This window comes from Petaurus breviceps, unplaced genomic scaffold (genome assembly GCF_028583685.1).
Source record: "Petaurus breviceps papuanus isolate PSGF00001 unplaced genomic scaffold, PetGlider_PUasm1.0 90650, whole genome shotgun sequence".
Taxonomy (NCBI): Eukaryota; Metazoa; Chordata; class Mammalia; order Diprotodontia; family Petauridae; genus Petaurus; species Petaurus breviceps.
Genome location: NW_027187299.1, coordinates 6,569,018 through 6,592,276, shown reverse-complemented (window position 1 = coordinate 6,592,276; position 23,259 = coordinate 6,569,018). Strand labels below are relative to the sequence as shown.

General features: G+C 36.1%; 1 protein-coding gene and 1 pseudogene across 2 annotated transcripts in view; one reads left to right on the top strand and one right to left on the bottom strand.

Annotated features, from left to right (window-relative positions):
- The first annotated feature begins 5,406 nt into the window (after window positions 1-5,406).
- On the top strand, window positions 5,407-10,283 carry LOC138143642 (transmembrane protein 50B-like; annotated as a pseudogene).
- Window positions 10,284-13,981: 3,698 nt separating this feature from the next.
- RAB4A (RAB4A, member RAS oncogene family) overlaps window positions 13,982-23,259 on the bottom strand; it is a 49,582-nt gene continuing 40,304 nt past the window's right edge. For both annotated transcript variants that reach the window (XM_069064881.1, XM_069064879.1), the window contains 5 exons: window positions 22,431-22,493; window positions 20,746-20,900; window positions 18,286-18,381; window positions 15,414-15,554; window positions 13,982-14,620 (listed from right to left, as the gene is read on the bottom strand). In XM_069064881.1, coding sequence (XP_068920982.1) covers window positions 15,439-15,554; window positions 18,286-18,381; window positions 20,746-20,900; window positions 22,431-22,493 — 430 coding nt within the window. In that variant the 3' untranslated portion in view covers window positions 13,982-14,620; window positions 15,414-15,438. The remainder of the gene's footprint in view (window positions 14,621-15,413; window positions 15,555-18,285; window positions 18,382-20,745; window positions 20,901-22,430; window positions 22,494-23,259) is intronic.

Here is a 23,259-nt window from a genome sequence, read left to right as displayed (position 1 = left end):
CAAAGAGTATGCATAGTTGAGTAACTTTTGGGGAGTAGTTCCAAACTTGTTCTAGAGAGCATAAGTTTTACATACTGCTTTTTTGCCATCATTTTTTAAGAACAAGTAATGAAGCAACAAATATTTCTTGAGACTTATTTAGCTAGATTCTGGGGATACATAAAATCAAGACAGACATAGACCCCATTCTCAACGGGCTTATATAATAAGGAAAATAAGACAAAGCTGATACAGGGTGGAATGTGGCAAGTCCAGAAAAAGTACTATGAGGAATTGGAGAAGGGAGAGATTACTTTTAGCATGGGGAGAGAGATTTATATGGAAACCTCATGGCACTTACATTTTGCCCTAAATTAGAAAATGAAATACTGTTAACACGCAGAGATAGGGGTGAGGATGGACACAGGGAACCTCTTTCAGGCATGGGAGGCAACATAGACACAGAAGGGAAGAAGACAAGAAAAAAAAATGTGAGAACACTGGGTAGATGAATTTGGTTAGACCAGAGTAATTGACAGGTAAGAGTATAACAAATGGCAGATTGGAGCCAGATTGTGGAGTGCTGCTAATGCTCTTCATATAGGATAGTTTATGCTTTATTTAGTAGACAATGAGGATTTTTGAGGAGAGGAATGGCTGGATCAGTGTAATATTACATTAGGAGAATTATTCCAACCAAAATGTAAAGCGATGTATTGGGGAGAGGAGATGGTTTCATCCAAAATAGATTATGCCAGGCTAAATTTCCTTTTTCATTTAAAAACTCAATAGATTAGTAATCAGTGGAATAGTTCAAATACAGTTTACCTAGTTCTGGCAAAGCATTTAATACAATCTGGTACACTGTTCTTGGGAACAAGGTGTAGTACTAAGTGAGTTTGGAATTGGTTGGATAGCAGGATGTAAATAGCAGCCATTAATGGCTTGATGTCACACTGGAAGGAAGTTCCTAGTAGAGTCTAAGGAATGTGTAGTTGGTTTTGTGCTCTTCAATATTTTTATTGATGATGTGACTAAACGTGTAGTTGGCATGCAAATCATATTTACAAGACATAAAAAGCTAGGAGAGAACTAATCCATTAGATGAAAAATCAGGATCCAAAATGCTCTCATCCTCAGGCTAAAATAATAAAATTCAATAAGGAAAAATGAAAAGTCTTGAACATGAGTTAAAATCCCCTTTTACAAATCAAAATGAGGGAAACATGCCTAGCATATTATCTGAAAAACATTTCAGGTAGTAGACTACAAGCTCAGTAGGAATCAATAAAAGAAACAGCAGTCAAGTGGCTTGGTGTTGAAGTGAATAGAGCACCAGCCCTGGAGTCAGGAGGGCCTGAGTTCAAATTTGGCCTCAGCACTTAACACTTACTAGCCATGTGACCTTGTGCAAGTCACTTAACCCCAATTGCCCTCCACAAAGCAAAAAAAAAAAAAAAAGCAGTCAAAAAAGCTAATACAATCCTAAACTGTTAAGAGAACACAAAGGTTAGTTAATCTTTATTTATTGGTCCTACATTTTGGGAAAGATATTGATGATCCTACATAAGATAATCTACAGATTTAGGACTGGAAGGGATCTTAGATAATACCATCAGATCTGACACTCTCATTTTAAAAAAACATAGTTTTGGGGAAATTGTTTTTATATGGTTTATAATAGTTCCACCTGTATCCCTTTCTTATCCCCCCCCCCCAGCATCATACTTTATAGCAAATATTTTTTTTTAAAAGAAAATAATTCAGTAAAACGAATAGACACACCTTTTTTCTACAAAGGAGTGGGGGTGGGTGAAGGAAGTATCTTCTTGTATCTCTTCTTTGGGGTCAAGCTTGGTTTTCTTAATTTTACAATGTTCAATTTCAGTTGTTCTTACGGTGTTTTTCATTTATATTTTTATGTATCTTGTTTTCCTGGCTCTGCTTTCTATACTTTGCATCAGTTTACCCAGGCATTTCTATGCTTCTCTATTCATCATGTTCATTGTTTCACTGTAATACTGCATTTTATTGATGTAACAGAATTTGTTTAGCCATTTCCTAATCCATGGCTATCTCTGATTCCCATTCTTTGCTACAACAACAAAATGCTACTATACATATTTTGGTGTATTTGAAGCCTTTCTTTTTAACACCATCATTTTATATATGAAGAAAATGAGGCACAGAGAGGTTAAGTGACTTGTCCCTTGTCCCATAGTTTGTAAGTTTCTATGGAAAGATTTGAACTCAGGTTTCCCAGAAGAGGGTGATCAAGATGGTGAGGGGCCTCAAGGTCATGCCATGTGGATTAGTTAAGGGAATAGAGGATACTTAGCTTGGCTAAGAGAAGACTTAGGTAGAGGAGGGAGGTCTCACAACTATAGTTCAGAGTCTTCAAGTCAGGGAAAACTTCCATTATTCTAGACTGAGGTTCAACACTCTGTCCTAATTAAAATTTGCATATCCCTGCTAATCCTAGTATCTACTATTGCCCTCCTCCTGCACATAATTAATGTATAAAAATATATAAAAAGGTACTTATGATTGATCAAAGTTTTTTTTATATGGAAACATGATTCAAAATTAGAAACAGCTTAAATAGGGAAAATGGTATAGAAGTAGTGTCTTGAAACTTGTTAGGAATTAAATTTTTTTACACCTTTTTGATTCACAAGGATTACTAAGAACAGTCCCTAGTCCTAGAATCTTTATAGTAAACTGTCTGCAGCAGCTTCTTTATCTCCCAGACTACTCTCATGAAGCTCTCTCTGCTTTCCTTCTCCCTCCATTGCACCTTTCCTTCTCAATCATCGATTTTTTTTAAGCAATTGGGGTTAAGTAACTTGCTCAAGGTGACACGGCCAGGTGTTTCTGGGTGGGTACTAAGTTTCTGAGCCCAGATTCGATCCCCAGGTCATCCTGACACTAGGGCCGGTGCTCTTACTCGCTGTGCTATCTGGTTGCCCCTCAATCATCGACTTTCAAAAATTGCCAGAGCAGTAGGAAGTTCATCCTACCTTCTGAATGTTTGACCTTTCTCTTGCAAATGAAGAGAAAAACTCTTTCCCCTTCTGACTACAACTATTAAAATCATCTTGAAGATCCCCTTTTCCCATATACTTCCTCCATGAGAATGCTCTTCAGTAGGACTTCTTTCCTCTAATTAGGTTAAGACCCCTCTTTTTCATGACTCCAGTTTTGAGCCTTTCATTCTGCCACTTTCCCACTGTTCTGTAACCCCTTCTTTTTGCTGAGACTTTGCTGTTCATCCATGCACTTAATAAGGGCACATCACTTATGTCCTGCGGTCATCTATCTCCCCTCTCCTGATTTATATACCCAAAGCAATTAAACTAATTTTAGAACTGACTGAAAACAGATTTTTGAGTATTAAGAAAGTATCAAAAAAAAAAGTAAAGTATCACATAACTAAGATATCACAACACCTACAAACTATATACATCTGAAAAGGTTAATAAATTGAAACTTTATGGAAAGCCAAGTAGGAGTGGAAGTTCATCTGCATCTATCATGATGAATAGATACTTAATTTTTAGGAAAGCTTTAACAGTAAAATACTTCCAATTACTGTTCTAGGATCATGTTGCTCTATTATCTTCATAGCAGTCATGATGTTTGAGTTGACAATTCTAAAGGATACTCAAACTTGAGGATGAGGCACCACTTCCTAAAATTGAAGACTATTTCTCCCCATGTTTGCAGGACTGCTTTAAAATTAATTGGACTAAAATAATATTGACTGAAGATAGATGTTAACACTATTTTTATTTCTTAACTGATCATTATTCAGAATAGGCTCAACTTCTTCTAAGATTAGTAATTCTTGAACAAACTCCAGAGGAGCAGTTGGGTCTTTAAATATCCAAAGATACTCAAGGATTTCTGTCAAATAATTTTTTGATCATTTTCAGATAGATTAAAGAAGTTAAAAAATAAGAAATATTAAGCTATGTATTAAGAAACCATATACAGGGGTGGCTAGGTGGCGCAGTGAATAGAGCACCAGCCCTGGAGTCAGGAGGACCTGAGTTCAAATCCGTCCTCAGACACTTAACACACAAAAAAAACTAGCTGTGTGACCTTGGGTAAGTTGCTTAACCCTAATTACCCTCCAAAAAGCAAAAAAGAAAAAAGAAAAAAAAAAGAAACCATATACAAACCAAAAAGGATTGGGGGTGATGTTGATTTAGAAAATCTGGAACCCCCTCCCCCCATCACTGTGTTGTTCAGTTGATTTTTAGTTGTGTCTGACTCTTTGTGACCCCATTTGGAGTTTTCTTGGCAAGATATTGTGATGGTTTACCATTTCCTTCTCTAGCTTATTTTACAGAAGAGGAAACAGAAGCAAACAGGGTTAAATCACTTGTCCAGGGTCATACAGCTAGTGAGTATCTAAGGCCAGGTTTGAATTCATGTCTTCCTTCATGGACTCCAGGTACAGTGCTTTAGCCACTGTGCCACCTAGTTACTCAACATTGTAGACTTTAAACATGAGGACACAGTTCAACCTTGTTGGTTTAAACACTTATTTAAGATCTAAGTGGATCTTTCAGAATAAAATGAATGCAGAAAGTTTGACACTTTTCATCCTCTTTCATAATTATTTTGTTTGAAATGATTCAATTTAAAAAAATCTTCCCATAGGTCAATATAATGCCCTTCCCTCCCCTGTCTCACCACAAAAGACACAATACTCATGCTGACCTTGCATTGTTATCCAATAAGTCATTAAGGAAGGATTTTATTCTCACAAGAGAAGAATTGGCCTTCTCCCCTTCCCCTCACTCCCCCCACCCCCCCCCCCCCCCCCCCACATTCTGCTGGGAGTGCATGTTGATACTGAGAAGTTCAGTATATCTGCTTTGTTGTTCCAAGTATGTACCGAAAGCGGGAAAGTTTTAACACCTGATAAGGTAAAAAAAAAAAATGCACAGTGGAAGATAAGGTATAGGTTTAGAAATAAGTCAAATAGGAATCAAAAGGACTTTATCTTTCAGAGGACTTCCCATACCTTTATTTGTACAGGTTGTCCCAAAATTCCTTTAAATGGCATTTCATACTTCTAAGTCCATTCCTGAGCTATTCTGTTGTGCTTCCCCCCCCCCATTCTGTGGATCCCTGAAATCTCAGGCACTTAAAAGATCACCTAGACTGGGATCACACAGTAGAGAACAGATGGACAAGATATTTTTTGAAAGAGAATGAGTGCTATAGAATATCCAGACAAATGCTATCATTACTGTTAATATTTGGGTGATAAATTATTGATGCAAATGCAACTTTAGGTGGTTTGAAGATTAGGTAATCTATTGGGAAATGAATTGTCAAGAAAAAATATCTCCCTCAAATCCCTCCCCACCACAAGTAATATCATTAGAACACACCATTTCCTTTTTTTTTTTTTTTTTTTAAAGCAATTGGGGTTAAGTAACTTGCTCCAGGTTACACGGCCAGGTGTTTCTGGGTGGGTGCTAAGTGTCTGAGCCCGGGATTCGATCTCCAGGTCTTCTCAACACTGGAGCCGGTGCTCTTACTCGCTGTGCTACCTGGCCACCCCAGAACACACCATTTCCAAGAAGACCTGCTGAACACTGCTGGGTCATGTGCCAGAAGAGCAAAGTGGAGGAGCTCGCTGGCCTAGATCAGGAGAGAAAACCTGCAGGCCCTGGCAGCGAACAAGGGACAGAGGTGGTGAAGGATGTAGGAGTGTACCAGACCTCACCTGGAACCTGCTTAAATATTTCTAGCTCCTTCAATCCATCCTCTTTTCATTCCAAGAGTAGTGGTTGGACCATGTGATCCATTTTAACCCTAAATCTATTAATTCTGACAGGAATCAGAGGAGCTAGTACTGTTGAATACTGAGATGAATAAATGGAAGGGACTGGATTTCATATGCCGATCAGAACCCAATGGCTCTGTTACTAGCAGTCTTGGAAGAATTATTCAGGACACTGAAGGGCTAACATGATTATATAGGGTCACATGAGCCAATATATTTCAGAAGCAAAGCTCAAAACTGATTTGGAGGGCATCCTTCAATTCAATATACTGCCTGTTAATGTATGTATGTTACTTGGGATCTTAAAATGGACAAAGGTAGTTTCTATGACTGAGTGTTCTAAACTGTTGTAGGAGATGAGTTCTGACAAACTATCTGCTTATCATTAGAACCTACTGACGACTTTATTCCAGAAAGAGCAAACTCCCCCCCCCCCCCAATAATTCACCTTTCTCCCTTTGGCATTACCTCTTTTGAAATAACTCATTTTGCAAAATTCACTTCCATCACAACGTTGCACAATTAACATATTTGCTATGGTACATAAAGTAGCATTTTGGTAATGGAGAATTACTTTACTATATTTACTATAACATATACAATAACATTTGGCAATGAAGGATTACTTTAATATTTTTTTCCAGCTGAGTGACTGCAAATCTGAGACTGCCTTTCTGAACACAAAAGGCAATAATAGCTATAAATGTATATTCATACAGTATATCATGAAAAATAGATCATACATAAATTAGACATTTGGTTCTTGCTCTTTGGAACTGTAATCTAAGCCATGAGAATTGAGAGAAAAAAAGGTTCTGTGCCATATTGCTCTACATAAAACATCTTTAAATTGAGCCAAATAACAAAGTACTCTTCTCCTATATGATGAAGGTAGAAATATACTATATAAAATGCCTAGTTACACAGTTTACTTCTGGCCCTATCATGGTCTCTAAAATTCAACTGAATATATCAAAAGCCTAATACATTTATCTATAAGATTGATGTCAATAGTCTTGAAAAAGTTAGGTGTCTCAGGCTTTCTCTTCCAACAAGCAGCCTAGACACTTTTCTTCCTTTTTTGTTAACAGCAATAGTAATGAGGATTATGATGATAATAGTAATTAATATTTATGTAGTGCTTTAAAGTTTGCAAAGAGCCTTTACATTGTTATTTTGTTTAGTCTTAAGTCTTCCCAACAACCCTGTGATACAGGTGCTATTATTATCCCTTTTACAGATGAAGTAACTAAAGTTGAGAGGAATCCCCTCCCTTCTGATCCTTTTCTGAAACCCCCTAGATTTGGGTCATTTAAGTTTGGAAACTTCCATTCTGGAACTTCCTGTTTCCTAATTTAGCACCTTCCTGCCCACGGAAAACCACAGAGCTTCACCTATGTCCCTCTCTACAGAATACCTAAGCTGCCCTGAAGCATGGAGTATAGACAGACCCAGGTCTCTTAGCAAGAGTTTAGTGTTTTAGTTCTGAAATTATTCTTGGCAGCTAAATATGAATTACCAGCTCTAGGTATTTCGGTTTCAATATCACATCATGCTACATTCTACTTTCTCAAATGTTAGATATGTTTGTTTTCTTGCAATTTTCCCTAGGCTATTAGCTTCTTAAGCTTTCTCATTTGTGAAGTTGTAGCTTTGCTAAATGGGGTTGCTGTGATAAAAATAAGTATACTGTGTGAAAATCAACGTGGAACAGGAAATGAGGATGGTGGTGTCCTGGCTCAAAGTTTGAGAAGCTGTGTAGTGCCCAATAGGTACACACATCCCCTTAGTAATTGTGGTTAATAAAACATTTCTTTCATTTTAGGTCTATTATTTTTTTCCAAGTAGCTACTAAGTTGTAAGGACATAAATAGGTATTGTTTGGCCCAAACTAATAAAACAGAACTGTTAGGTCTTTCTTTTGGCCTGTGTGTCCTAAAATAATTGATACTGTAAGGGTACAATGAAATCAGAAAATCTGGGGACTTCTGGCTTAGAGCAGTGATGGACCAAACCCTGCCTCTGTAAAAAAGGAGTCTGTAAAGACTCCTTCCTTTCATGACTTCAAGGCCATTGTGACCTGTGACCCACACTCCCTAGTGACATCTCTGATATTATTGTCTTCGAGGTTTGCTGACTGCCCTACTTTTGAAGAGGTCAGCTCCTGCCCCAGTTTGGAGACTGGATATTCCTTCTCTTGATGTCCCTGGCTCCTCTTCCATTCTCCCTTGGAGTCCTCTAGTTAAACCACTAGGTCTTTCCTTAAATGAGCAAAATAAATGGTTCTATACCTTTCGGCATTGACTAGATTTGTCCATTTCCTAGCAGTGGACCTCAGCAACATGGGTCTGTCTTTTTCTCTGCCACTAACTGTTCTTTGGTACTCCTCAAAATTAAATCTAAGTTGCTAAATAAATAAATGATACATTTAAATTTTAAAAATTAAAATGGTTAGTAGTTGTGATATAGTAGGAAAAAATAGGGGATTTGCAATCAGAGGACCTGGGTTCAAATCCCATCTCTGATGCTTACTGTGTATTTAGGGAAGTCACTTAAACTTCTTGGGCCTCAGTTTCCACATCTGTAAAATGAGTGGATCAGGCCTGAGGTCCCTTCCAATCCTAGATTTATAATCCTATGAATAAAATTTGATAGGGGAAGAAAAAAAGCCTTTTGAGATTTGGAAAAACTTTTAAAAAGTTTACTGTAATGCAAATTTTCCTTCAACTCAGAGGATAAGCAAAACAACTTAACTTCTATGATCTTTTTTTTTCTCCTTAAGTTAGAGGTGAAAAGGAGTATAGGCAGGGGCCAATCCACTGAAACTGGCAAGACATCATACAAGAGTGTAACATTAAATGTAGCTGGTTAGAACAGGAATGAATTTGTATGGAGAGATAAAGAGTCCCTATTATTAAGTGGAAAAATGGCCCATGACATTGTTATAATCAAATACTTAGCTTTACAAAAGAAAAATTTATCTCTTAGACAACTTCAGCATCGGGCAGCTTTAAAATTCAAGGACTAGGAACTGGGAAAGAGAAAGAGGAGGAGGTGAAAAAACTGCTGGCGCCCCAGTAAGGGGCTTGAGCGACGGGGTGGTGGAGGAAGAGGAGGAGAATTTGGCATCTAATGAAAAATCTATGCACAAGAAATAGAAATGGCAAGCTTCCTAGATAATTTTTGGTGGCTAGAAAGTGAATGCATTGATTGGAGTGAGAGAAGAAATGCAGTTGCATCTGTGGTAGCAGGTGTACTGTTTTTTTTTATTTTTTTATTAAGCAATCAGGGTTAAGTAACTTGCTCAAGGTTACAGGGCCAGTTATTTCTGGGTGTGGTGCTGAGTGTCTGAGCCCGGGATTCGATCTCCATGTCGTCCCAACACTGGAGTCGGTGCTCTTACTCGCTGAGCCACCTGGCCGCCCCTAAGCAATTGGGGTTAAGTAGTAACTTGCTCAAGGTTACACGGCCAGGTGTTTCTGGGTGGTTGCTAAGTGTCTGAGCCCGGGATTCGATCTCCAGGTCTATCTCAACACTGGAGCCGGTGCTCTTACTCGCTGTGCTACCTGGCTGCCCCAGGAGTACTGTTTTTACAGGTTGGTGGATAATGATTGATGCAGCAGTGGTATATCCTAAACCAGAACAAATGAACCATGCGTTTCACATATGTGGAGTGTTTTCCACATTAGCTTTCTTCATGATAAATGCTGTGTCAAATGAGTGAGAGGTGATAGCTATGAAAGTGGTTGTTTAGGAAGAACAGATACTTATCCTGGACTAGCTGTATTTTTTCAAAATGCACTTACATTTTTTAGTACTCTTATCTACAAATTTGGATGAACAGAAGAGTTATGGGGATAAATCACTACTTGCATAAAAATAATTTTGTTATATTTATGTATACAATTTTCTCTCCCAATTTGATTTACATTTTGCTATTAAATTATACATTAAATGTTGTCAAATTAAAAAAAATTCAAGGACTATACACACATGTATATGGATGGAATGATGTGTATATATGTACGTATACGTCCATATAGATACATATGCATCTATAGGAATGTATATACATCCATCTACATGTAGTATTTTTGACAAATGGTTTATATATCAGTTCTGATGTGCAAAACTGGCTAATAAACCACTCTTAAAATTCTCTTAAGACCAATCAAACAAGTCTTTTAAAGCAGCTATCTACACAACTACCTAAGATGGCATCTCAATTAGAGATAATTTTGAAACTAGGAGATAATTTAAACTTCCATTTTAAAAGAATAATGGAGAATTACTTTATAAGAAAAAAAACACAAAGAAACAGTGGAAAGAAGAATAATGTTTATACTTTCATATTTGGATCAGAAATTTGTTGAAAAAAGTTTCTATTTATCACAACCATGAAGATTCCCAAACTGAGATTGCTTTAAAGGTAAAAGAACAATTATGACTGCATATGGGTCAAATCTGAAAAGAACAATTGAAAAATGTGTGATCAACCTGATCATATTTTTAAAAATTACTTAAGTGTAACAATTTCATCAAAATATGGGGCTAGGAAGCTATCATTTTACTCTCCTGATAGTGGTTTGAAGAGGCAGCAACACACTGTTTGACATGATATAGGCAGTATGGTATATGGTTCAGAGTCCTGGACAGTAAATGGTTACACCTGGATCTAGCACAGTTGAGGAGAGGGAGTGACTTTGGGTAGGTCATTTCACTTGTCTGGGTCTGTTTCCTCATCTATCACATTGGATGAAATGAGAGGTGTCAAATACATGGGTGGCTATAAATAATAGGGAAATATTTGATAAAATAAATGGAAATTCCATAGATGTTATGTGGTTTCCTAAGTCATTATGTGGGTCAGCAGGGATCTGTTTCTATTTGAGTCTGACACCCCTGAACTAGATGATCTTTAAGGTGGTCTGCAGCCAAGAAGGCCTGGCTTCCAATTTCACTGCAGACAGATAACATTGATGCTTGATAAGTCAATTAGCTTCTCTGTGCCTCAGTTCCCTCATCTTTTGACAGATGGGGGCTGGACTCATTTACCGTAAAGGGCACTTCTAGCTCTAAATCCTAGGGTGTCAGGGATATTTTTGGCCTCTGTCTAACTGTAGAATCTTGTCACTTCTAATAGAGTGTATAGACATCCGATATTAAGATCTGGATTGATGTCATTCAAAAAGTGCCATAAACTATCAGGAAAGGAGAACACATATTCAATTAAGACACAGCAGATGTGTAGTGGAGAAGCAGCACTGGGTGCTAGACATGGCACTGGTCTTGGATTTAAGTCCTGCCTCTGGTGCACTGGCCACTCTGGAGCACTTAACTGACTGGATAAAAACTTCATTTCCCCTCTTTTCTAAGATACTCTAATTGAACATACCAGGCTTATTGTGAAGCTTACAATCTCAGAACCTTAAACAACTTGTGGAAGGAAGATAAACAGAAGTTAACAAAAGGAGATGTTATTTTGGTGAAATGTGGCTTTTTCATGCTGCCTTTGTCTTCAGAAGACTTTTTTTTTTTAAAGTCAAGTGGAGAAACGTAAGATGCCTCTTAAAAGGACTCAGTTGTTCTTTCAGTGTTTTTCCTTCAGTGGGTCTAGTGCTGAGAAAAGCAAAGTATATGGATGGCTGTTCCAGTACCATTCAAAATTCACAAAGCTTTCTAGGACTGAAATAAACATGGCATGTCCTCCCTCCATAAATGTTTTAGTGTAGATCAGAATAAAGGAAAGAAGAATGTTTTATGCCTTGAAAGCCTAAAAAAACCCCAAACAAACAAACAAACAAACCTGAGTACCCATATAGTGGCAATCCTTGAATCTGAAGAAATATTTTTTGTGAACCTAATGAATTTATCATATAACTGAACTCTTGCCTTAAACTGGCACATGTTCAAGATATGTGCATACCATTACAAAATTTCTTTATAAATAAAAAACGTTATACAGTAATCACAACAGACATGAGACATACGAAAACATTCTAACAATTAAGAATACTACTTATTGTACAGGGGTTGGGGGAAGTCTCTTTAGGCAAAAATGGCATTCACTAAGAATGTAAATGCCTTAAATACAAAACATTTGAACCATGTAGGTTTCCATGAAATGCCATACTATTTAATTACTGGGTCACCAATACAAATGCTCTATTTTTTTAAAAGAATTTTTTTTTTCAGTTCAAAGACTGAAAAACCAGTCTTTTATAATAGCAAGATAAGGGAGGAGGAAGCATTTTAGATCTCAGCTTTGTAATGATTGCATTAGAAAAGATTCCCATCTAGGTTACTTTATATCAGTAAGCCTTAGAGGGAGGATGTTGAAAGCTTAGAAACTTAGCTAACATCCCCTTTATTGTAACTGTGGGGGGACCATCATTTGCATGAATTCCTTTGCTAAATGTTAATCCAATGGAAAAGTTACAGAGAAACAAAGGAGAATGTACAGTTGCGTGTATGAGAAGAGTTACATTAGCAAAAAGATACTAACTGGTACATAATGAGACAGAATTCATATCAATCTTTTGAACTAGACAGAAAATAGATAATTCCAGCATGCTGGAATACCCCTGTATAAAAATACTGGTTTCCTTACCCAGATTTCTAAAAGAGTCTAAATATATCCTCTATGACAACTATACACTTCTTCGAAGCAAATATATAAGATTCCTATATTAAGGATTCTTTTATTTTACCAACGAAGTAAGTTTTAAAAATTAATCCACAATCCTATTCCAAACAGACCTCAGAATTTATTTATAGCAATTATTCTGAAATTTCAATTCTCCTACCATTCAAATAATCCAAAGGGGCTAAAAAAGTAAATGCTTCTTGGTAGTTTCATAAACAGTATTTAGTTACTAAAATAGGGAACTCAGAGCAATTTTTCTCCCCTATTCCTACTTCCCAGTAGCAAGAATTCTTAGTGAAAATCACCCTGGCTTAGTTTGCCAGAAGCTTTTATTGTTGCAAAGAAGCACACAGTAGCCATGGTTTTAGCAAGATAGTCAATCTACTTTCCAACACAAAGTTTTAAGTTTAATCAAAATTAAAAGCTCTTGGCTGGCTTTTTTTTTTTATGCTGACATAAGATATTGTCAAATACATTTATAATTCTGTGCAAAAAAAATACCTAAATATTAATGAGTAAAAGTTGACAGATCCTTCAAAAGTGAGAGGTCAAAGGAAAAGAATATTTTGAGTGAAATTAACTTAAACTGTGAAGAATAACATTAAACTGAGAATCTAATTCAGCATGTGGATTTTTCAAAATAAGATAAGGCACTAAAAGAAAAGCAAAAATGTCTAAAACAAACACACACTGATACCTTCACCAAAATCACCATTCATTTGTTTAGCTGCATCCTCAATCTCTGCTCATTAGCAAAATCAGCACAGTGGGTGGCTTTTAATGAAAGTTCAAGTGAGATGAATTGAGTGGTTGCTATTAGAAGGAAGAGTCACCAGAAAAGGAAAAAACAAGAAATATATTAAGATGAAGAATACTTTTTTGTACTTTTGGTAGCAAACTTAAATAATATTGCATTTAACTATAAACATTCCACTGAATATATACCTATATAAGCACATATGCACATAGAGTCCTTTTAAGTAATGATATATTAAAATGTTAGAACAATTCTTTTTTTTTTGAAATTGAAAATATAATTTACACTCTGATAATTCCATGTGAATTAAAAATCACAGAAATGTGATAATTGCAATAAGGCATCTTAGCTTGAACTCATGTATGTTTGTATCATATAGTTTGACTCATACCTGAGATACACAGATAACTCATCATACACCATTACTATGATTTTAAATGCATGCCATTAGAGAAAAAAATTAGAAGAATGGAAGCTTAGATATCTGGGGAAACTATCTAAAAATTTCTTTAAATTAGCCCAAAGTAATAGTGTTTTAAAGAATGGTCATGAAATAATAACATTAAATAGAGTAGGAACATTGATGAAATGATGTTGATTAAACAAACAAACCCATAATCTGAGTAAATGATCCAGATTCTAGTCATCTAGCTAGATGGGAAAAAAGAACAGCCTGGAAACTTAAATGAAGAGTTCTGAAGATCCAGGGTCGAATGAATTTTTTCAAAGGCGTATAATATTTTTGATTAGTATGTTTGGCTAAGTGTGGAAAATACCTAAAAAACCAACAGAAACCTGTACAGGTGCATTTTTAATGGAAAAATCATTTTCCAATTTTATTTTCTTACATTAGTGAACTTTAAAGTAATGACCTCGTATTTCAAGTGTAAATCACGTAAACATTGTGTAGCATGTGGCAAAAAAAATTAAATAGGAAATGCACTGACCATCAATGCCAGTGGCTTTGTATTTCAGGTCATAAATATAACCAAATGTGCAATACAACACAAACATGATGATAAAAAGCACTCCTCACAATTAACAAATTTTAGTTCATATGATTAAAAAAAATATTAAACTGCATTTAGTGCAACATTCTATTATATCATACATCATATACCATGCTTTGGAAACTTACTGCACTATAGTATATACAGGCAGGATACAGCAATGTTTAAATGAAAAATGAAAGGGAAAATGTGGAACAGAAAATTTTTACATCTATGTATACATCTAACTGTATTGTCCATTGAATTAGATTTATTATATAATCTGCTGTGCCATATTGACTATCTTGCATAACACCTTGAAGTACTTTTATTTTTCCCCCCAGCAATGGTCTACTTCAGACACAGAGTGGAAAGATCGTGATAAAAACGGCAGAACTTCGAAGCTTCATCAGTTGCTTCCCAAATATCATTTGTATATGGAGCTAGAAAACATTAAGAACAAAACAAATCATGACTATGCATTTTAAAACAGATTTTGGTTAGCATGTGTCCCATAGTAAGAACTGAGTATGAAGAAACAGTTTGTGGCCAAAATGGAAAGCTTTTGATAAAAAAATTATGATTTCCATTTATAACTACATAAACAAGGCTTCTTTTTGCTAAAGAGATTTAATCTTATCAGATTTTCATTAGCCCATGAAAGATAAAGTAATTTGTGTTCTACAATGACAGAGATACTAATTGGCTTAAGGAGATTTTTCAGAAGAATCTATGACTCAGAATTAAAACATAAAGATTCATTGTTTAATGAAAATCACAACCCCCCCCCCCCAAATTTTTGTATAGCATCTAAGAACATAAAATGTTAATGGTAAATTTCCAGGATGATCCCAAACACTTTTTTCACTTAGGGAAACAGAAATAAAAAGAGAGATAAATTTACAACATATTTCTATCAGAACAGGAAAACAGTATCACAGATACAGAGTTGGAAGGGATCTCTGAGGTCACTTAGTCTGAAACTCTCATTCAAAAGCTGAGGAAGGTGAGGTGCAGTTGAAATAATTTGCTGACAGTAGTAACTGGCAGAGTTGGGATTCCTTGAGGGCCTCTGGCACCACACTCTCTACCATATGACCCCTTCTTTTTCCCAATCTAGCTGTAGAAGTCATAACATACTCATAAGCAGTAAAACTATGTAAAGAGTTATTTAGCTTGCAAATAAAGTTAAAACAACAAAAGAATGAGCAAAGCTATCTTCTTGCCAAAGCCTACCTTAGGTTTCTACAGTGTCCAAAATTTAACAGCCACACTCTTGAGCACTTTGGGCTTGTGCACGACGTGGTGATCTGAGCTGTCTTAAGGCAGCATCTCCATACTGAATACCTGAGCCCATTCTTTCTGGATCCAGTTCACCTGGGGATCAACAATATTTGTTTAAAAAATCCTTCAAACTCAATCTATCTGTATCTTACTGTTGCACATAGAAAGGTGATAAGCAACTCAGGCCCTCATATACTTTATGAACCATGAAAAGTTGAGAGAAAATATGTACATAAATAATAATAATAATTATTATTATTAATTTTTTAAACAATTGGGGTTAAGTAACTTGCTCAAGGTTACACGGCCAGGTGTTTCTGGGTGGGTGCTAAGTGTCTGAGCCCAGACTCGATCCCAGGTCATCCTGACTCTGGGGCTGGTGCTCTTACTCACTGTGCTACCTGGCCGCCCCCACAAATAATTATACAAATTAGAATATGACTAAATGCATAATGGCATAAAAGAGGCCAGGAAAAAGGGATTATTTCTATTTGGGGGGAGAAGAGAGAATAATTTAGGGAAGGCTTTATAGAAAAGGTATTATCTGAGCTAGGCTATGAAAGAATAAAAGGATTTCAACATGCACAGATGTGAGGGGAGTCCATTCCAAGAAGTATGAGGAAATGTACAGTGGTGGGAGAGGGTGGGATGAAATCAAAGAATGATAAATGGTCTAATTTTGCTAGTGCTAATTTGAAATCACATCAGAGGAGAAAACTGGAGGCAAATTGTGGAGAGCCTTGAATGCCAGTTTAAGGAGGCTCTATTTTATTTCCTAGCCAATGGAGAGCCATTGAAAGTTTTTGAGGAAGTTGAAAATTATGAGACCTGTATATTAGGAAAGATTACTTTGACAACTCTAACAAGGATGGATTAGAGAGGGAAGGAACTAGAGGCAAGGAGACCAGTTAACAAACAATTATAAAAGCCCAGGCAAGAGGTAATTTGGTCTTGAAATATTTATGGTATTGATAGTAGGTAGGAGTGAAAATTAGTGTCGGATACAAGAAGTATCATGGAAGTAAAACCAATAGTATTCTATGGCAATTGATTAGACAGGGGTCAAAAAGAAGGAGGAAGGGAAGCAGGGAGAGGAAGAAAAAGAAGGGAAGAGAGAATAACTGATGAAGGAAGGTTGACATAAAAGGAGTAACAATGGTAAATTAGGTTTCTGTAATGACTTATCTACTTAATACTTAACATCTTATCAACAATACTTAAGAATCCTAGATTTTATCTTTACATTTACATATAGAGGTGGTATCAAAATTCTATTTACTCTTCCAGAAGGAATTCATTTTCAGAGGTGTCATGAGATAACAAACTTATATGATCTAAGAATAGACTAATAAAGCAATAAAATATCCCATACAAAATTTCATGTTATGTGTTCCAAGTCATTTAGAATTAAACTAATATGTGTTTACTTTTATAATATTAATGACTAAGATTTAAAATACATGTACATACTAACACCACTAACTCTAGATACAGTTCTGATTTTAAGACTTAATTATAAAAACTAAATGCATATATATGGGTAGTTTTAATTACAACAGCTGAACAGGAAATCTATTCAAAAGTACTAGTTTAAAAGAGAACCATGCTTTTATGGAAAAGGAATACAGATTCAGTAGGCTAAATGTAAATTATTTTTAACTTGATTTGACTGAAGCAACAAACAGTGATCAATAAATTAGTCTATAACACAGGAAGGGTAGACTTATAGGTCAGAATTTAGAACTGATGTGATATATCTATATCTATACACACCCACACACACAGACTCACACACACATATATATATATATATATATATATATATATAGAATGGCCTCCAGTTAGAAACTCCAACCATACAGAATGTACAGCTCAGGGGTGGCTAAGTGGTGCAGTGAGTAAAGCACCAGCCCTGGAGTCAGGAGGACCCAAGTTCATTCAGGCCTCAGACACTTAACACCTACACAAAAAAACTAGCCATGTAGCCTTGGGCAAGTTATTTAACCCCAACTGCCCTCCAAAAGGCAACCCCCCTCCCCCCAAACCAAACAGAATGTACAACTCCTTGACTATTAAACAAAAGGGTTTCCTAACACTGTATCCTGCCATAAAATTGCCATATATCACAAGTAGTTTTAATATAATCAGTCCTGATGAGAGAAGAATATAGAAAATTATCTTCTTCTATCCAACAAGTCCGGAAAAAGCTTTGATCGAAGTAAAAAAACCAAAAAATCCCCCAAATCCCAAAGATTTTCATGACCTACAATGGCATTACTTTATTTTTAAATTTTTAAGTTAAATATTTTTCCAGTGAACAAAATTTTATTTTCTACCTCACATTCCCCTATTAAAAAAAAAGAAAGAAAACTAAAACCCTTATAAGAGATCTATATAGTGAAACAAACAAATTCCCATATCTACCATGTCCAAAATATGTTTCATTCTGCACCCTGAATCCACCACTTGTCTGGAGGTGGGTCGTATAAGCTAATATTTTGCTAATAGAATTACTAATCTCCACAGTTGAGGGGGCTTATTCTCTCTTTACCATATTTGAAGGCTAAGGCATCTACTATAAGAACAAAAAAGTTATTGGGATCAAAACCCTACAAATTTAACCAACTAATGGCAATTTCTATGTGACAGCCTTGGTGAGTTGCTTAAATTTCTCCTGAAAATATTGATAATAATACCTGTCATATAATATATATGTATGACATATATACATACATATAACACATATACACATAAAAATAACTTTGTAAGGGAAGAATTATAGATCCAAATTTATCCAACATTTTATTAACAGAATTTTTTTTACCTGATTCAATTTTATTGAGTATTTTTCTTGCACACTGAACAAAGGCTTCTTCTACATTCTCCCCTGTTAGTGCACTTGTTTCCAAAAACATAAGCTCTATTTTGAGGTAATAAAAACAAAATACAAACTCCAAATTAGAATAATTACAGTTGCTGAGTCACTATCAAATTTGTATGTGATATTCTCTTAAAAAGGAACAATAGAAAGGTAATTTCTGGTCTAACACTTAGATTGTCCAAGCATAAAAATATTTTAGTGAAATTTACATTTCTTTGCTGTTTTATTGTGAACAAAAAATTGCTATCACCATAGGTTAAGCACATAAGAATTTGTTGACAAAATTATCTAACAAGTTATAATACTTTCACAGTCTGACCCTCCTAAAGTTACTAAGCAACAACATGGTCAAAATTACCAAATAACTTCACTTGTATAATTTAAATTTATTTTTCCTTCAGGTCTTATATAAGACAATGCTGAAAGTAGAGTTAGGCACTAAAAGTTTTTATTTCTAAAGTTATACTTTTCATGGATTCATTATTTCACCATTAAAGGTTATTTCAAAGGTATTCTCATTTATTCTGTTGGTAGTTAGTGCATCATGAAAAGGTGAACATACTTGGTGCAGTAGAAACCAAACACTGGATTTGGAGTCAAAGGACCTAGTTCAAATTCCTACTCTGCCATTATACTACTTTATGTGACACTGGGCAAGTTAACTACTCTGGGCCTCAGTTTTCTCATCTGCAAAATGGAGCTGGGTTAAATGACCTTTAAAGTCTCTTCCAGTTCTAAAGCTATCACCCTATGACTTCAATTAGAAATCAAGCAAACAAACCTACAATTTCCCATACTGCTTTATTTTTTACCCATTTTTAGTTTATTTTTCATCAATATCATTGACTTGCTTCACATACTCCTATACTATCTGGTGAAGATCCTATTGCCAGGCTAGATAATCTAGGCCTAAAACTGAACTAACTAGGTCAAAGGTTGGGGAAAGGTGAGGTTTTTTCCTTCTTCACCCATCATTCACCACTGTTTTAAAGGTTTGCTTCAGTTGATATAGAGTGTTTCACAGTCCAAATATTAAAAGGCTCCCATAAGTGATACATAGCAGGAAGAGTAAGGAGAGGCTGCTGGTATGACCTGGAAATGAATATGTTGAGGTCTTGAAGCACATCCTTATCATAAATTAGTACACAGAATTCAAATATTTAAGAAGAGGGCTAGGTTGGATATCTGATTCTTATCTTCTTCCTTTCTATTCTTTTCCTAACTAACCTTGTCAGGGAAGGTTATATAACCACCACCTTGACTACTACCTCCCTTTAAACCCCAATGGAGAAAGTCAAAGACCTTGTGAGCCCAAGAAACCTGGTAAGAACAGGCCACCAGCCCCGTGCAGTCACCACTGAGAATGGACCCACCATCATTCTCACCAATACCAATATCAATTGCTGACCAATTGCCAATGACCAGCTGGTAAGCCTTGGAAATAGCTCTGTCCCCCAGACCACTGGCTGTCCTTCCAGCCCACACCCTGCAAATGCTATCCAGGGAATTAACCCTTGTGGAGATGTGACAAAGGAGCTGCTTCATTCTGTGTTTCAGTTGCTGCCTCCTAAGCAGTCACAACTATTAAAGACATGACAAAGAAAGCTACTGTCTGGTCAAATGGTTTAGCACCAGAAAGGGATATGGTTTATCACTGAAAATAACATTAAAAAAGATACATTACCAGCTGCTTTGCTGCTGTACCAATAAACACCATGGGGGTCTTTTCATCTGATTTACAGCTGACACCCCCTCTCTGTGTTATCTTTCACTATTAAAATGTGAACTCTTCTCCATTTATGTCCCCAATACTAATGAGTTCTTGTTTGTTTGTTTTTGAGACCAAGGCTCCCTATCTTTCTCAAGCTGGAAATACAGAGGCCACACAGAGGCCAAACTCCACTGATGACTGAGATGAAAGCTTTGACCTGGTCCATTTTTGGACCTGGACCAGCTCATCCCTTTTTAGGCAGACTGGTGACATTTCCCTCTTGGGGAATCACCATATAAATAGGTGTCAAACTTAGTGTAGATGCCAATCAGCTTTAGCCCCACTTCAGCTCAGCTGCAAACTCAAGCTATCGTTCATTCTATGCCATTGTTACCTTCCTACCATCAAATAATTTTTCAGATCTGTTCACAAACAGCAAAACACTTAAGCTGGTTGAGCATTTCTCCTTTCCTACCAGATTAGTTATTGTTAATGAGCTACCTTCTCTTTTGTTCTAATGCTATGCAGTAAAGCACTGGAATCAGGAACTTTGTCTCCTCTTCTTACATCTTCAATAATATAGTAAAGAACTACCACAATTTCAAAATATTATAATAAAAATAATTCAAGTAGACTCAAACACATATCCTATTAACACATGGAAATGAAATGGTATTTAATAGTCCCCCTACCATTTTCTTGGGCAAACCTGGAAGCTTCTAAGAAAGTAACTTCACGATCTGCATCCAGATCTTTTTTGTTCCCACAAAGTATTATGACAATATTTTGACTTGCTAGCATTCTTGCATCTGTCAACCAATTAGTAAGTGCATTATAGGTTTCTCGGCTGCAAAATATAAGATCCCAAAATTAATATATAAAGTCTGTAAAATATTATTTAACTTCAAATCGAGCATACTATTAAAACATTTAAAAGATGTTATAGTTTTTTAACAGCCTTATCATAACAATTTCCCCAAAACATTAGTTAACCATAATAGGAATTTAAAAAAACAAAACAAAAAAAAAGAGAAAATTTGGTATGTTGATACCGTGTTTCCCCGATAATAAGACACTGTCTTATTAATTTTTTTGGAAAGAAAAACACCAGAGGGCTTATTTTCAGGGGAGGGCTTATGTTGTCCTGCCTCAGCTCTCCTCCGCGGCACTGCTCTCAATGGCGCCAGCAATCAAATCACTGGGGAGGAAAAGGATGACGCGCTCACTGCTGCAGCTCTGATTGGATGCAGCTCGGAGCGCGGCGTGTGTTTCACGGGGGGGAGGGGACGGTGCATACAGAGGGTACCGTAATGTAGCATGTAGCGCAGGGGATCACCTTCACTACAGTAGCAATCTCAATAGGGCTTATTTTCGGGGGAGGGCTTATTTTAGAGGAATCTTACACAGTAAGGGGAGGGCTTATTTTCGGGATAGGTCTTATTATCGGGGAAACATGGTATTCTGTCATCACTAACTAGTTTTAATCATCGGAAAGAGAAGAAATAAGAATTTGGTTCACAGGTTACTAGACTTAAAAAAGGACTAAAAATTTAAGAAAAACTCAAAAGACCAAGTAAATTTTTGCATCAATTAATGCAACTGATCCATCTACTATTAAGGATCTGATTTCTTCTTACTTTAATGTTTTCTTTTGCTAATATGTCAGGTAAGTTCAGTCTGGGCCAAAAAATACCACATAGGTCATCAGTACTGTAATATGCTAAAAAAGATTTAAACAATGATATTTAGTTGTCTCCTTGTGAGTATAGAGTTTGGACGGGTGTACTACCTTCTTTGGTTGGAACTAAAAAGTGAGGAACCATAAATGCACAATCTCTACATTACCAATCCTTTTGTTGCAGCATGCCTGACTTGAAAGCAAATTGTGGGAAATGAATGACAGGGTCCACTTCCTGATAGCATTCAAGTATCTGTTCTTTACACTCTCAACAAATTGATGTTGTTCATAAGGAGGATATTTATTATTAGCAAACTATTCATGACGCATAATGTGTCAATTTTTTGAACACTTATGGGAAGCATAAAATAGCATGTTAAGAAATATATTAAATAATATTCACTTTTCTCATCTAAAAGCACATGTGCCTACTGATATTTTATGAAAAGTAATTCAGAGAATATCATGTGTACTGAAATAATGTTATACTTCATAGAAAGGCACAAAAATACTGAAAGGTGATGTAACTTGACAGATACCACAGAGAGAGTCAAGTATATTTATTAAGCTCCAAATCATGCAAATTGAAGTGAAAAAAAGGAATGATAAATTAGTGAAACTAAAGATGCATCAATTTCAGACTACAGCAAGTAGAACATGAAGATCACATTCTTTTTCTATAAGTAAATTTTGAATTACCTGGTAATGTCATAGACTAATAGAGCTCCTGCTGCACCTCTATAGTAACTTCTTGTTACAGACCTGAAAGAATTAGATTAGCTTTATTAACAGATTCAAAAGACTTTTCACTACTGTGCTAAACAAGATGTTTCCAAAGAAAGAGAAAAAAGTAAACCATTTAGCTCTGTGAATTACAAATTATAAAGATATATACTATAGAAGCACTTATTTTTAACTTTTTTAAGAGAGAACCAATGCATTTGCAATCAACATTAAGAGGGTGGCATGGTTAAATAGCATTCCTACTCTCTCTAGCTTATGAAATAGACATAGTTGCTTCAAAGCAGCTAGGTATTTCAAGAACTACATATAGATAAACTCTTTAAAGACAGAAGATCTAGGGGGCGGCCAGGTAGCACAGCGAGTAAGAGCACCGGCTCCAGTGTTGAGAAGACTTGGAGATCGAATCCCGGGCTCAGACACTTAGCACCCACCCAGAAACACCTGGCCGTGTAACCTTAAGCAAGTTACTTAACCCCAATTGCTTAGGGGCGGCCAGGTGGCGCAGCGAGTAAGAGCACTGGCTCCAGTGTCGGGATGACCTGGATCAAATCCGGGCTCAGATACTCAGCACCACACCCAGAAATAATAACTGGCCGTGTAACCTTGAGCAAGTTACTTAAGCCTGATTGCTTAAAAAAAAGACAGAAGATCTAGAATAATACCTATCATGAAATACGGGAAAGAAACCTTACTCTAATGAGGGAAAATTCTGGGAAAAAAACAATTCTTAAGATATCATAAAATCCAAGAATTGTTAATAACAACCAAGATGTTTTTCTTGTTA